This window comes from Eschscholzia californica, unplaced genomic scaffold, assembly GCF_041429995.1.
Source record: "Eschscholzia californica isolate CP2 unplaced genomic scaffold, dmEscCali1.0.p SCAF_5, whole genome shotgun sequence".
In the NCBI taxonomy this organism is placed as follows: domain Eukaryota; kingdom Viridiplantae; phylum Streptophyta; class Magnoliopsida; order Ranunculales; family Papaveraceae; genus Eschscholzia; species Eschscholzia californica.
In genome coordinates, this window is record NW_028238472.1 from 15,110,738 (window position 1) to 15,125,659 (window position 14,922).

The 14,922-nt window shown below is 34.3% G+C and overlaps 1 protein-coding gene across 1 annotated transcript; it reads right to left on the minus strand.

Moving 5' to 3' along the window:
• Positions 1-215: 215 nt before the first annotated feature.
• LPPBETA (Phosphatidic acid phosphatase (PAP2) family protein) lies at positions 216-1,144 on the minus strand. Its single transcript, XM_086641379.1, has one exon. It carries the CDS (start codon positions 1,055-1,057, stop codon positions 395-397), a length of 663 nt encoding a protein of 220 aa, XP_086497505.1. The 5' UTR covers positions 1,058-1,144; the 3' UTR covers positions 216-394.
• Between the last annotated feature and the right edge of the window lie 13,778 nt (positions 1,145-14,922).

A 14,922-nucleotide genomic window follows, 5' to 3' on the forward strand; every position in this document is an offset into this window, starting at 1 on the left:
ATAATATTGGTTGAATTCCTAAAAGACTTCATCATCCACACTTGTACCCAAAAAACAATGACGCTCGATCTTTATTTTATCTAACTGAGTTATTTTATTGATACAACAAACTTATAACAATTAAAATGCACAAATTAGTGCATTACGCCAACTAAGTTGCACAATTTCATGCCGTCAAAGTAAACTCAAAATTGAAACCCTAGAATGTACATATCTAAAACAATGGTATAACTTGTGCATTTCATCAAACTGAGTCATTCTATTAATACAACAAACTTATAACCATTAAGATGCAAAAATGAGTGCATCAAACAATTAAATTACACAATTTCACACCTTCAAAGTAAACTAAACTTAAAAAAAAGGGGCTCTAAAACTAACTGTTTTTGAAGCCCTAAAGAGTGCACAATTTATGCACTAATAAAGCCTCAAAAACACCTAACCAAGAACCAAAAATTACATCAAATACAAAATGACGACCAAGCAAAACCCTAGAAATTGAAGTAAGAGAAGACCATAAACACACAATCAAAATAAAAAGTTTTACAATTTTACCATCTTCATCATCACCATCATAATACCCTAATTGACTGATACAACTTGAAATCAAAGTTGAATTAAGATATAAAAAAGATGAAAAGAACCAAACCCTAGATGAATGTCCACTAGGAAAAGACCAATGATCAACAGCAACAGTTAGTTTCATTCCTTTGTTGTAAATTGGTCTAGGTCGCCTGATTAAGAACTTCATTAGACCAATGAGGATAAGATCGATTACAAATCCAATTAATAGACCGATGAGGATTGATTGAAGATGGTTGGATTTAATAGAGAGATTTGAGAAGAATAGAGCGATTGGAATTGGGATTAAGAAACGACCGTCGCCAGAGATTTCTAGGGCTTTTAGGATTGAACGAGGAATGGGATTGCAGATTGTGTGGATTGTGAGTGACCATGCTGTGTCTAAATCGATTAAAAGATTTAGGAAAGAGAAAGGTGTTTTTGATAGAGTGGGTTTCTGTGGAGGTGGTGGTGTTAATGGTTCTGTTTTTCCCATGATTTTGGTGGTGGTGGTGGCTCCGCCCTACTTCAGTTCAGATTTAGAGAGAGGTAGAGAGAGGGAGAGAGAGAGAGGCTAGTGGTATTAAGTGGCCGGGCGGCCCGTCAAAAAAGACCTGGTCTATCTGAGTCAAGCAACTTGAAGTCATGGGCCGTATCGGGCCGGCCCGTGTATGGATCCAGGTCAACTAAGACTGGTCCATTCGACACAAACCAGTAAACGAGGCTAGGCAGGCTGCTTCTAGTCTATTGAAATGACGATGAGCTCCTGAAAAAAAAGGCCCATTAGTGGACCCCTTTGCTAAAAGTGCATAATAAGCCGTTGACTTCTGTCCTCATCTTGAAATAATTTTGGATTTTTGAGTCAACAGTCCAAAATCTGGGGGGTAAACCCAAAAAAAATCCACTCTTGCCCAAAAATTAGTTGCAGGTCCAAATGTCAGTTTTTTTTTTTTTTATTCCCCTCTTGCCCTTGGACGGGACATGCTGACGTTTTCCTGAAAAAAAAATGTTTGGTAAATAAAATAATTTACCAGTACACGAAAAATTCAAAGTTTCAAAATTTTTTATTTCAAATTCCCGTCCAGCAAACTATCTCTTCCCGGTAAATAAAATAATTTCCCGTACACAAAAAATTCCAATTTTCAAATTTTTTTTGAAATTTTCAAACGAAATATTTTTTTCGAAATTTTCAAATTCCCGGGAAAATTTTGAAATTTTTTTGAAAATTTTAAATTCCCGCCCAGCAAAAGTATCTAGTACAGAAAAAAATTTCTAGTAAATAAAATAATTTCCCGGTCACAAATTTTTTTTTTCGAAGTTTTGAAATTTTCAAACGAAATTTAAAATTCCCGCCCAAATTTTCAAATTTTTTTACGAAATTTCAAATTCCCGCCCAGCAAAAATGTCTAGTACAGAAAAAAATTTCCAGTAAATAAAATAATTTCTCGAAAAAAATTTCGTTTCCCGGGAATTTTTCGGTGGCTGTTCCGTAATTTTCTGAACAATACAGATTCTGATGGACGGGTTGTCCGATTATTTTTCAGAAAAAAAATCGTTTCCCGAGAATTTTCGATGGCAATTTTGTAATTTTCGATGGCATGAACGGTAAATACTTTATTTTCTAAGGGCCCTTTACGTAATTTTGACCCCCAAACTGACACATTGGACCTCCGTTTCATTTTTAGGCAACTTTGGGTGAAATGTTCATTTTGGCCCCCTTTTTGGACCAATGGACCCCTCAATAATTTTAGGGTACAAAATTGAAAGTAAACTACTATATCCAAAACAAGAAATTGACCATTCAATTTTTAAACATTTTTAAGTTAAAAAATCAATATTTTTTGCGAAGCTATTTACAAGGTGTCGCAAGGTGTTACAAAGTGATGCAAAACCGTGTCAAGGTGTTGGGAAGCTATTTCAAATTTGTCGTAAGGTGTTACAAAACTATCGCAACGTGTTTTAAAGCTGCCACAAGGTGTTGCAAGCTTTTGGAAAGCTATCGCAAGTTGTTGCAAATTAAACAAGTACCTAGAGTAAAAAATATTGACTGATCATTTTTCACCAAAACAAAAAATTTATAGGGAGTTTTGACAAAATTTTCCTATTCAAATTAACCTTACATATTAGATTTTAAGTTTGTGCCCCGTGGTCCCAAAATGAGGTTTATTGTTCTTTCTTATCATCTCTCTTGAATTTTAATTTGGTTTCGATACTTGAAAAAAAAATAGAAGTCATTTCATTTTGGCTGCTACAAAAATTTTTTAAAAAATTTGAAGTTCTTTCGCTTGTGCTAAAATAGAATTAATCCAAATTAAAATCATAAAATCATAACCTTGTCATTTGTCTGTTTAGGGGGAAAAAATACATTTTTAAATAACTATAGTGACCTTTATAGCTATAATGATGAAGTATCTTTTTAAAAAAGTGGTTGTTTGGGTCCAAAAAGTCTTACATACAAAACTAGGTCAGTCTGTTATTTGGGATAAGTCTGGCCGTCTATTTTTATTAGGAATTAGATATCGATTATATTCGACGGTTGACATAAAATCCTCTTGTGTAGATTGATTCAGAACAGAAGGGTATTAATGTAAATCGACCAAAATCGGTTAGAATATCCTTACAATAACTACTACCCACGTATTTCTCTCCGTACCCACGATTGTCTCTCACGATTTATAACTTATTTACGAGTCGATTGATATTCCGTCCCTATTTCTTCTTCATTACCCCGTCAACATATATTTATTACTCATCTCCAACGTTAGCCAAGAAAGATTTGTCGCGTTCGTAGAACGTGCCGGAAACCTAATTATCATAATAACAAAAAAAAACTTGATCTTTTCCTATTAAGATGTTACCAAAATATTATAGATACTAATAGGTCTAAGTTTAAAATAATTTTGATAATTATTGTTCAGGTCATTTTTGTAATTGTTTGGTTCCTGAAATACCCTAACCCATAGGAAATCATTGTCTCTCTCAAGAAATCCAAAAAGTTTTAGGGTTTTTTCTTCCTCCTCTTCTGGACTCTTCTTCATCTTCTTTTCTTATCTCCTTCTCATTTTTCTCCGAATCTTCTTCTTCTTCGTCGATTTTCTTCATCATAACCACCATAAAACTCGATTTTAACTCTTCTCTAAACTTGAACAATATTGAAAGATGAAGGATGATACGTGTTTTAGCTCTTCTTCTCGATTCTTCTTCTACTTCGCCGTTTTTTTTTTCATTATAACCACCATTAAACTCGATTTAAGTTTTTTTTTTCTTCCCCTCTCTCTACTTCTTGTGAAGAACAACTCAGGGATACATGAATTTGATTTTGATGACGATGCTGATGTTGATGATGATGTGCAATTTTTTTGATGATGATAAAAATGAAATTTTCAGATTTGAAGAAGAAGAAACTTCAGTTTTTTTTGTTCTCGATTTGTAAATCGAGTTTGCAAAATCTACAACTCGGGATTACTTTCTGTAAAGCTTGCAAATCAAGAGTGCAATTTACATTTTGCAAATCCAGTTTGCAAGTTTTGAAAATGCAGTTTTCAAACCTAGTTTGCTGAAAAACGGTCACAAAAAGGTAATTTTTTTTAAAAGGTATTGAATGTGCATCTTGTTAGAAAGAGATCCTTTTTAAATATATGAATTTCATAGAAATCCCGACATCTCAAGAAAAAATTATATAAATTTAAAGTTTAAAGAAAATAAAAAAAAAAAATTAGTTACACAAAATACAAAAGGGTATTTTAGTCTTTGTATGTTTTTGACCTGAATAATAGTTATGAAATGCTTTGTGCTTTTCTACTCATTGCACACTCAAGGGTTCATCACATATACCTGATGTACTGTAATACATAATAATGAGTTCGAACTTTCCTTCAATTTTAGATTACTGATAACTTATCTTGTGTGAAGTTTCTAAAACTAAGACAACTTTAGGTGAAGAAGTAGAGTTAGTTGTTAAAACATCGAGCAAGCGTCGTTACGAGAAGCAATTATAGATAGATGCATTCATTATACTACAGCAGATGGATGCATTTCTTACCAAATCTTGTTGTAAAAATACGGTTACTAGGGAGAACGCATTTTATTGAATAGGTTATTCATTGTATTTGCCTCTTACTGTAAGTTAGGAAGAAAGGTTAAAAGTTGGTTTAAAGGCCATTTATAAAGGTATTGCTTTGACATAGAACATATTTTTAGGTTAGATTTAGTTACTTACGCGTATACACGCAGAAGGTGGCATGTTGATGGTATTCCTTACGAGCACGCCATCTTATGTATTAAAAGTTTAGACGGTGATGAAGATTGTTTCTACGACCCCGTGTGGACTACGGAATCTTATGTCAACACATACAAGGAATATACTTACCCCGTCCCTAACTATGACGAACCACGCACCTTTGATGAAGAATGAAAAACACTTCCATCGTTAATCAGACGTAAATCCGAAGCCCAAGGAAAGTACGGTTGGAGGGTTCGGATAACATTTCAAGGGACCTGAGAATTTATGGTAAGTGTAAGCAACCTTCCTACCACAACAGTGCAACTTCCAGAGTTAATATTTGAACTTCAATATTATCTTCCGTCTGGAATTCTTTGTCATTTGCAAAGAAAAAAACTTATTATTGCTATAGTGAAACACATTATGTTCCAAGTTATTCTCATCATTGTGTATGTTCTATATAACTTTCAGTAAGCAATATATGTTTGGCAGATGAAATACTCATTTTGCTGCCAACAAAATGTAAAATTTTCAACTTAAAGTTTATCGGCTGATAACATAACAATGTTGAATTTCATCAAAAAAAAAAAACAATGTTGAGCTCTTTTGTGTTGGTGTGGTCTCCTTTCTATGCTTTGTTGTTTTTTTTTTGTTGAAAATTCTATGCTTTGTTGTTGGTTTGATTTTTTGTGTCATCTTCTTTACTTTTTTGCACACACATGTACATTTTTTTGTTATACAATTTTCATAATTTCAAATAAATAAGAAGTAATGCAATGTCATTTTAACTGTTTTGTGAAACAAAAAAACTTATTTTGCTTCATTAAATTTTCGGTTTCCATTATGTTACTAGGTGAATGGTAAATGAAAACTAACAACAATTTCCATTTTAATTGCTTTATGAACAACTCATCTTGTATGAAGCAAAACTGGTTCATTCCCATATGACATTTTGAATATTGTATGACTAATAATATTATAGTCTGGTAAATTTTTTTAAAAAATTAAGAATACATAGAAGCATTAACAAAAATCTTGGTTGGAAAAAAAATGACAAAATTCCAAAAACCCTTAACCATACATCAGATAAAACCTTAAAATCCTAAACACCATCACCAAAACTTACCCAAATATAGAAAAAACATCATATAACAGATCCTAAACATGCAAAGGACTATAAATACTTCACCTCAACGGTTGGGGTTTCGGTTGGTTGCACCTGGTTAATGGGGATGTGTTAGATTTCCTTGGTAAGAATTCTGATTGTATTTCAATGAATATTAAGTACAATTCTAACTCCATTTATAGGTAGAGTTTAGAAGAAAACTAGAGTTAGTTACAAGCTTAACAGAATCTTGATTAGTTAGTTTTCCTAACTAATTCTTTATTGTTACAGGTGCCTATAGACGTTCCTTGTTGTGCTTGACCATCTCACAGACTTCATGAACTGCTCTGACTTGGACTGCTTGACTTGGACTTGGACTGCTTGACTTGGTCTTGGACCATGACCCTAGTCTTCATTGACATTTGACTAGAGTTGACTATATAAAAGACAATATCTTTGCCCTAATTTCATTTTATCTGGTTCTCTCAAACCCTAGTTCTTACAGCCCCCCTCAAACGAATGGGGAAGAGAGAGGCGATGAACCATAAGTTTGGATCTCAACTTCTGAAACAGATCAAAAGCTAATCCCTTTGTAAAGATATCCGCTACTTGATCTTGAGTGGGAATATGATAAACTGCAACCAATCCTTCCGAAACCAGATCCCTCACATAATGAAAATCGACCTCAATATGCTACGTTCTCGCGTGGAATACTGGATTGGAGGCAAGGTATTTCGCGCTTATGTTGTCACAGTAAAGTTTGAATGGTTTTTGTAAAGGAAATCGAAGCTCGGCCATCAGGTAAGAAATCCATACAACTTCAGTTGCCATTGTTGATAAGGCTTTATATTCTGCCTCAGTAGATGACTTTGCTACTGTCGCCTGCTTCTTTGAGCTCCAAGATATGATGTTCGACCCCAAGAAGACACAATACCCAGCTGTAGACTTTTTGGAGTCAGGACATCCTGCCCAGTCAGAGTCTGAGAAAGCTGTAATAGTAGTCAGATCACTTGGAGATAATCGAACTCCAGAACCAACTGAACCCTTTAAATACCTAAGAATCTTTTTGACCAAAATAAGGTGAGTTGATGTAGGGCTATGCATGAATTGAGCTGTGTAGTTCACAGCAAATGAAATGTCTGGTCTGGTTAAGGTCAAATACTGAATAGCCCCAACCAGACTTCTGTATTCAGTTGGATTGGAAAGAATTTCACCATTGTGAATAGATACCCTTTGTCCACTAGATACAGGAAGCTTTGATGGCTTAGAATTTAATAACCCAGCTTTCTTGATAAGTTGTAGTGTGTATTTGTTCTGAGTTAGCATCATAGAGCTTGATTGTTTATCATAAGTAACTTCTATACCCAGAAAGTATGATAGTAATCCCAAATCTTTCATCTTGAATTGTCTGCTAAGATCAGTAATTAGATTGCTAATATGAATATTTGAACTTCCTGTAAGGATTATGTCATCTACATAGAGTAGAAGAACCATAATCTCTGAGTTACTATGCATCACAAACATTGATTGATCTGATCTGCTCTTCTGAAAACCATATTCATATAAGAAGGTTGCAAATTTATTGAACCGGGCCCTTGGTGCCTGTTTGAGGCCATACAAAGCTTTTTGTAAGTGGCAGACATGAGTTTCTTTACCTTTTTGAACAAACCCAGGGGGTTGTACCATATATACTGCCTCATCTAAAGTTCCATGTAAGAAAGCATTTGATACATCCAATTGTTTGATTTGCCAAGTCCTTGAGACAGCAATAGAAAGAACTAATCTGATAGTGTTGGATTTAACAACTGAACTGAATGTTTCTTCATAGTCCACACCCTCTTGTTGATGGAAACCTTTAGCTACTAATCTGGCTTTGTATCTTTCTATAGTCCCATCACTTTTCTGCTTCAATTTAAATACCCACTTGCAGCCAAGAATGTTCATTTTATCATTTGAGGGTACTAAAGACCATGTCTCATTGTCTTGTAATGCTGAAAACTCTTCATGCATAGCTTTTACCCATTCATGATGTTTTGAAGCTTCTTTATAATTAGTGGGTTCAGTAGGAAGCTCCAAAATGGATAAGAAAGCAACATCTAATAGGTGAGATGATGAATAGTGGGCAACAAAATCAGATGGAAGTTGCTTTTGCTTCACAATACCATTTCTGCCTCTAGTGATAACACAGTCAGTCTGTTGTTGTTGGACTTGTTGTGTTGAGTTTGCTGGTGTACTAGTAGAACTACTAGGAATGCCCAACTCAGGAGGATATAGACAACTAGATACTGTATTTGCTGGTGGACTAGTGTTAATACTAGATGTGCCCAAATTAGTTGAGACAGACTGATTTGTATCCAAAGTAGGCAGAGGTAATATTATCTGAGAATTAGTATTCTGATCACCACTAGGCATAGAATTATTGATGTGAGCATAGGGAAAATTGTTCTCATCAAAAGTAACATGCCTAGACATGTAAATCCTTTTAGAAACAGGATCATAACATCTATAACCTTTGTGTTCAGCACTATAGCCCAAAAATACACATTGAATACTTTTAGGGCTGAGCTTATCCTTCCTAAGCTCTCCAAGATGAGGATAGCAAGCACACCCAAAAATTTTTAATTGGGTGTAATCAGGAGACAAATGAAATAGAGTCTCAAAGGGAGAAAAACCTTTTAATGTAGGTGTTGGGACTCTATTGATGATGTAGACAGCAGTGTTAAAAGCATCAAACCATAAATTTTTAGGTAAAGAACAATGAAAGGATAAGGTATTACCTAATTCAGTGATGTGTCTGTGTTTTCTCTCTGCCTTACCATTCTGTTGTGGAGTGTAAGGACAGGAGCATCTGAAAAGAATACCATTTGAATCCAAAAACTCCCTAAAGTCACCTTTCTTTAGCTCAGGTGCTCCATCAGATTGGAAATACACAATTTTTGACTTGAGTAGATTTTCACTTGTTGCTTTGAAGTGAGTAAAGCACCTTATACTGTCTGACCTGAGCTTCATTGGGTATATCCAACTATATTTGCTATAGTCATCTAAGAAAAGTATATAGTATCTTGCTCCATTAGGAGTACACACAGGAGCTGGTCCCCAAATATCACAATGAACTAGATATAAAGGTGTATTAGTTGTGGATGAAGAAGCTTCAAATGGTTTACATTTGCTTTTGCCCATTTCACATGATTTGCAGAAAACTTGACTTGTGGTGTTAGAAACAACAATCTTATTCTCTTTTTGTAGTTGCTTAATAACCCCATTATGAGAATGTCCTAGTCTAGCATGCCAAATGTCAAAACTAGTAACAACATGTGCCACATGAGCCTGATCAGAATGTAGATTATGTGAATGAACCTCTATAGGATATAGATTGTTCTTAACAGGACCTTCTGCTAGAACTTTTTGTGACCAAATATCCTTAATGTTGTAACCCCATGGAGAGAATTCAACAGAACATGAATTCTCTTTTGTAAACTTGGATATGGACAGCAAGTTTCTCTTTAGGGTAGGAACAGAAAGTACTTTATTCAGAGTAAAATCATGACTTGAAGTTGATAATTGAGAGTTACCAATACTAGAGATGGATAGAAGATTACCACTACCCACCATGACAGCCTCTGTTCCATTATATGGCTGAATAGACTTGAGATTTGCAGCTGAATGTGTCATATGGCTGCTGGCACCAGTGTCAGCTAGCCAAGCTTGATCCTTAATATCTGACTTATGGGATGAGGTGAGAACATGACACTCTTCATTTATAATAATATCATCTTTTGTATCACTTATGATTTCTGACTCACAGTCTAAAAATATATCATCACTATCAACACAAATTGCAGTATGACATTCATGAAAAACATCAGTAGAGTCATCATCCTCATACACATAATCATATATAATAGCATTATTGCATTCTAGAAGTGATTCATCTTCATATAAAAAGGATTGAGACTCAATAGGTTCCTTGGGTGTTCCTGAACCTTGAATTTCTTGCTCACTTTTAGATTCAGTATGATATCCACTGTGGGATTTGTTTTTGATAAACCTAAAGTAACAGACCCCAGCAGAGTGACCCCATCTTTTGCAAATGCCACAAGGGACAATAGAGAAGTCAAAATCCTCTGCTTTTTGATTCTTATGCTTGATGTTATCAGAATGAATATGCTGCTATTGGGATGAAGACATATCCCTTTTTGCAGAATTTTGATTTCTATAGTATGAAGGAGATGGCTTGTTAACTTGTCTATTCACTGTTCTCTTAACATAATAGGCTTCTTGGTCTTCTTGTTTTGAAATAAGCCACTGTTCATGTTGTGTGAGTCTAGACTTAAGTTGTATGAAGGTTAATAGTTCATTGTTAGCTCTTAAGGCAATGATAAATTGATCATAATCTGAACTTAGTCCCTGAATAGCAATTCTGACAAAGTCTGAATCACTAATTCTATCATTAACAGAGATGAGAGAATCTGCTAATTGTTTAATCTCTCTGAGATATTCAGAAATTGAAACATTTCCCTTCTTGATTGACTGTAGTTTCTTTCTAAGTTGGTCTTTCTTAGATTCAAGACCTTCATTATGGGTAAGATTAAGACAATCCCAAATTTCTTGAGCTGAATTCAGTCCATATATATCATAATAGACTGTTTTGGATAAAGTACTCTTAAGGTATAATTTGACAAAACTCTCTTTACTCCTCCAAATTTGATAATCAGGGTTAACTTGCTCAATCCCATGTATTATTTTTAGTTGTGGTGGTGGTTCAATGGTACCATTAACAAAACCTAGAAGATCATATGTTACTAACAGTGTTTCAACTTGATCCTTCCACATCATGTAGTTAGAATCATCAAGTTTTTCTGTAATAAAACTAGTAACAGAAGATATAGGAGGAAGGTTACCAAGATTTGCTGAAGCCATGATTGATTGTGGAAGCGTGCTTGAAGACAAGTCTGAAGAAACAGTAAGTCTTCCTTGAAAACCTTGATTAAATTTCTTTTTCTTCTTCAAAAATTATCTATAGAACTATGAAATGATGATGAATTTTACTGAGTATTAATCATCTTTTGCTTTGTGTTTGATTTTACGAGGTGTTAAATTGATTGCTATTGAATTCAAGTGAAGGAAACCCTAATTTTGGATCTAATCTGAGATTGATACCATGTTAGATTTCCTTGGTAAGAATTCTGATTTTATTTCAATGAATATTAAGTACAATTCTAACTCCATTTATAGGTAGAGTTTAGAAGAAAACTAGAGTTAGTTACAAGCTTAACAGAATCTTGATTAGTTAGTTTTCCTAACTAATTCTTTATTGTTACAGGTGCCTATAGACGTTCCTTGTTGTGCTTGACCATCTCACAGACTTCATGAACTGCTCTGACTTGGACTGCTTGACTTGGACTTGGACTGCTTGACTTGGTCTTGGACCATGACCCTAGTCTTCATTGACATTTGACTAGAGTTGACTATATAAAAGACAATATCTTTGCCCTAATTTCATTTTATCTGGTTCTCTCAAACCCTAGTTCTTACAGGGTGTACATTTAGTATCCCAACCGACCAAATCAATCCGATCCAAATAGATTTGAGTGGTTTGGGTACCGATCTAATGGTTATTCGAATTGGTTTAGACACTAAAAGGTCAAAACCGTGGGGGTTCGTTCGGTCTATGGATTTGTTTGACGAAAAACTGGAAATACCGAAACAAATCATTTACCTTTTATATATATTATATATATGTAAGAATATATGATTAGGCATGATGGATAGTGGAGATTCAATTGTTTATTATTTTTTTTATCTTCCTCGAATGTTGATAAGTTATGTCGAATTAATCACGTACATGTAGACTTAATAGTTTGTAAGATAATATTAATTTTTAGCACGCCGAAAGTATAATTATAGCAGGTTTTAAAGTAAAAAACTCGATTTTTTTTTCTTTGTAAAATTTAACCTTTGGTTCGATTATCCAACCGAACCAAATCGTTCATGCATAGTTTGGTTCAGTAACCGAACCAAACCATAAACGGATTAGTTCGGATTGAGATTTACAATAACCCGACCCTTTGGATCGGTCTATGGATAGGTTCACAAAGTTGGTTATTCAGCCGATGTTCACCCCTGCTGATGAATGTAACCTTTGACGGTTCCGATTGGCTTTCCGTTTCAAATCTACCGTTTCTTCTTTGGGGTCCAACGGTTGAATGAGAAAACTAATGGATAGAGAGGAAGCTATGAAAGATCAGAGCGTTTTAAAGAGATACGAAGAGTTAATATCGCCGAGATACTTCAGTTGAAGAATTTTGATGGTTTCAGGGAGAGATAAGGAATGTTTATAGAGAGAAAGTGAGATACAAAAATTTTCTTATATTTTTTTAAAAAATGGGTCGTTTTGTTGTGTCGGATGGATTGAGGTCGTCCGACTCTTTAAAATTTGGGGTGAAAATTGAGGAGGGATTGGGTAGGATAAGCTTTCAGTTTACGAGGGTAATTGGGTCCAAAGTGCTAAAGGACTAAAATCACTTTTTGTGGGAAGATATAACCCTAATCCCTTTTCAGGTTTAATTTGGGCCTTATCCCAATGGACCCATGCACAATTATGGATGTATTTGATTAGGGAAAGCAGATTCCCAAGTAAGAGGCGGGTCATAGTTTTCTCTGTTTGTAGAGAAAATTGACACGAAAAATATTCTTTTTGTTTAAAACACCAACCAATCATAAGAAAGCAGGGCCGTGTTTGGGCCCGTGCGAGCAGGGCGCTCGCACTGGGCCCCCCACCTATAAAGGCCCATTCTTGATAATTTCCAAGAGTTAATGTATATAAGAGTTGAGATACATTACTTAACATAAAAATCTCTTAGCCAGGATGGTTAGCTTTTCTAGTTCCACCCGTGTGACGAAGGTTCAAAACTAACAGCCCGCATATTACTTTTGCTATTTCTCTAGCTGTATGACCATTGCTAATTAAATCTTTATTTCTACTTTGTTACACTTCTTTAACATTTTGTAATTTGGGGGCATTTTTTGAAGTGTTTTGAGAAATAGAAATCTAAAAGTTGTAAAAACTTCAAAAATATGTAAAAATCGTGATACAAAACGAACTGCATTCAAAAACTCGCTTTTAGATTCTAAACTATATTCTTGTACAAAAAAATACACCTTTAACAAAGAACTTATACATTGTTCAAATTTTTTTGTAATTCTTTTTGTCTTTTAAAGGCCTAGAATCGAATTTCGTACGAGGTCCGTAAATTCTCAACCACAACCCTGCAAGAAAGTTTATCTGTTCTAGATTTTTTTCTCTGAAAAAATGCAATCAAACAGGACCAAGGTAAAATGATTTGTCCAACACACCATTTTTGATTGTTGTCATACTTGTTGCAAGTCATGCTCATCTTATGGGACAAAATGAAAAAGAATTGAGTTTTCTCATCTTGAAATAATATTAGAAGCTTTGAATGCTTATAAATAGTTTAAAGGTATATTGGAGGTTATCATTCTAATACATTAATATATAAATATATTTATTTCATCAAAAAAAAAATATAAATACATTTAATTTTGTTCTATATTTAGTCCTATGCATAGACTTCAAAACTTGAAATGTTGGAGAAAACTGAATTTACAATGACGTCCTTGTTTGCTATCAGCATCTAATTCTGTCCGAATGTTGAACAACCTCTAAAGTCTAAAATACCGTCCAATCACTCTTCTATCTCCTCCATTTCTAGTTCACGTGCCACCACCTCGAGTAAGGTGATGAATCTTTGTCTGCTGTCCATGCTGTAAAAATAATAAAGCTTCAAATTAAACCCATAATTTGAATCGTGAAATCAACATAATATAACGAATACAGTGATGATCAAAATTCTTTAAAACATAACAACTTCGATTTTGAAAGCCTACATGGATTATCGAGAATTTTATTCTGAAATTAAAACCAAAAACTTGAATTGGGAAATCAACCTAATATAATGAATAATATTAGGTGAAGAAATTCCTCAGCAAAACTAGATTGTTTTCCTTTTGGTGCTAGCGGGAGACTAGTATATATGTATGATTAATAATTTATGTAAGTAATTATATATATATTATATAATACTATAAATTAATATACATTATCACAAATTAAGAAATAGATTTTTGTTTAGGGTATTCAAATATTAAATAGTTTATAGACTGATTTTATTTTTTATTGTTCTTTTTAGTTTCATTTTTCTCCTCGTGTGTGGTTTGGTTAATTAAATTTGGTTGGACCGACCAGCCGAACTTAGTCGGGTCAAACCGGACTGAGCCAAACGAAGGCCGATGACGACTCGACCAGTTCGAGTGTGATCGATGATTTAGTCAAATCGCCACTGATTGGTTTGGTTTCGGCCTGACCCTAAATGGTCAGCAACTGGTCGCCCTTAGTTTCTTTATACACTATTACCGTCAGGAATTGGTAATTGAAGAGTACCTATGACAATTTCTGAGAAGTTTATGGACTTAGGAAGTTCTATAGGTTCTGGGAGGCACCATCGGAACTTCCAGAATTTCTTAAGGCGAAGAGTATCTCCAAGGCAACACTTAGTCTTAGAAACTCCCAGTGTCACATAAGGTTCACAAAGATTTCTCTTGAAAACTTTCTCCAACTCAATTAGGATCCCTTAGATCATGTGAAGGTAATTAATTAAATAGAGATATTTCAAGAAGACATTCTATTTATATACTATCAATTTGAAATATTTCAAATTATCCAACTCGTCTTGTTACGATTTAGACCAATGGAAATGAAGTTTTAGTATATTTATAAAGCAACTAAACATTTCCTTACAAAAAATTATCGCGCTACATTAGCAAACAAAACAATTTTGGAGATTTACATTAGAGCATCTCCAATGGAACACTTAATCTTAGAAACTCTTAATCTCCAATGGAACACTTAATTCTCTTTCAACTGTGGAAAATATGATGATTTCTAAACCCCCTATCAAGGACGAAGTCTGGGAATATTGAAAGGAATGAAGGCTTGTAAAGCTCAGGGACCTGA

What these genes read in the sequence shown, in the direction of transcription:
- LPPBETA (XM_086641379.1), bottom strand. Translation starts at nt 1,057, where the DNA reads ATGGGAAAAACAGAACCATTAACACCACCACCTCCACAGAAACCCACT.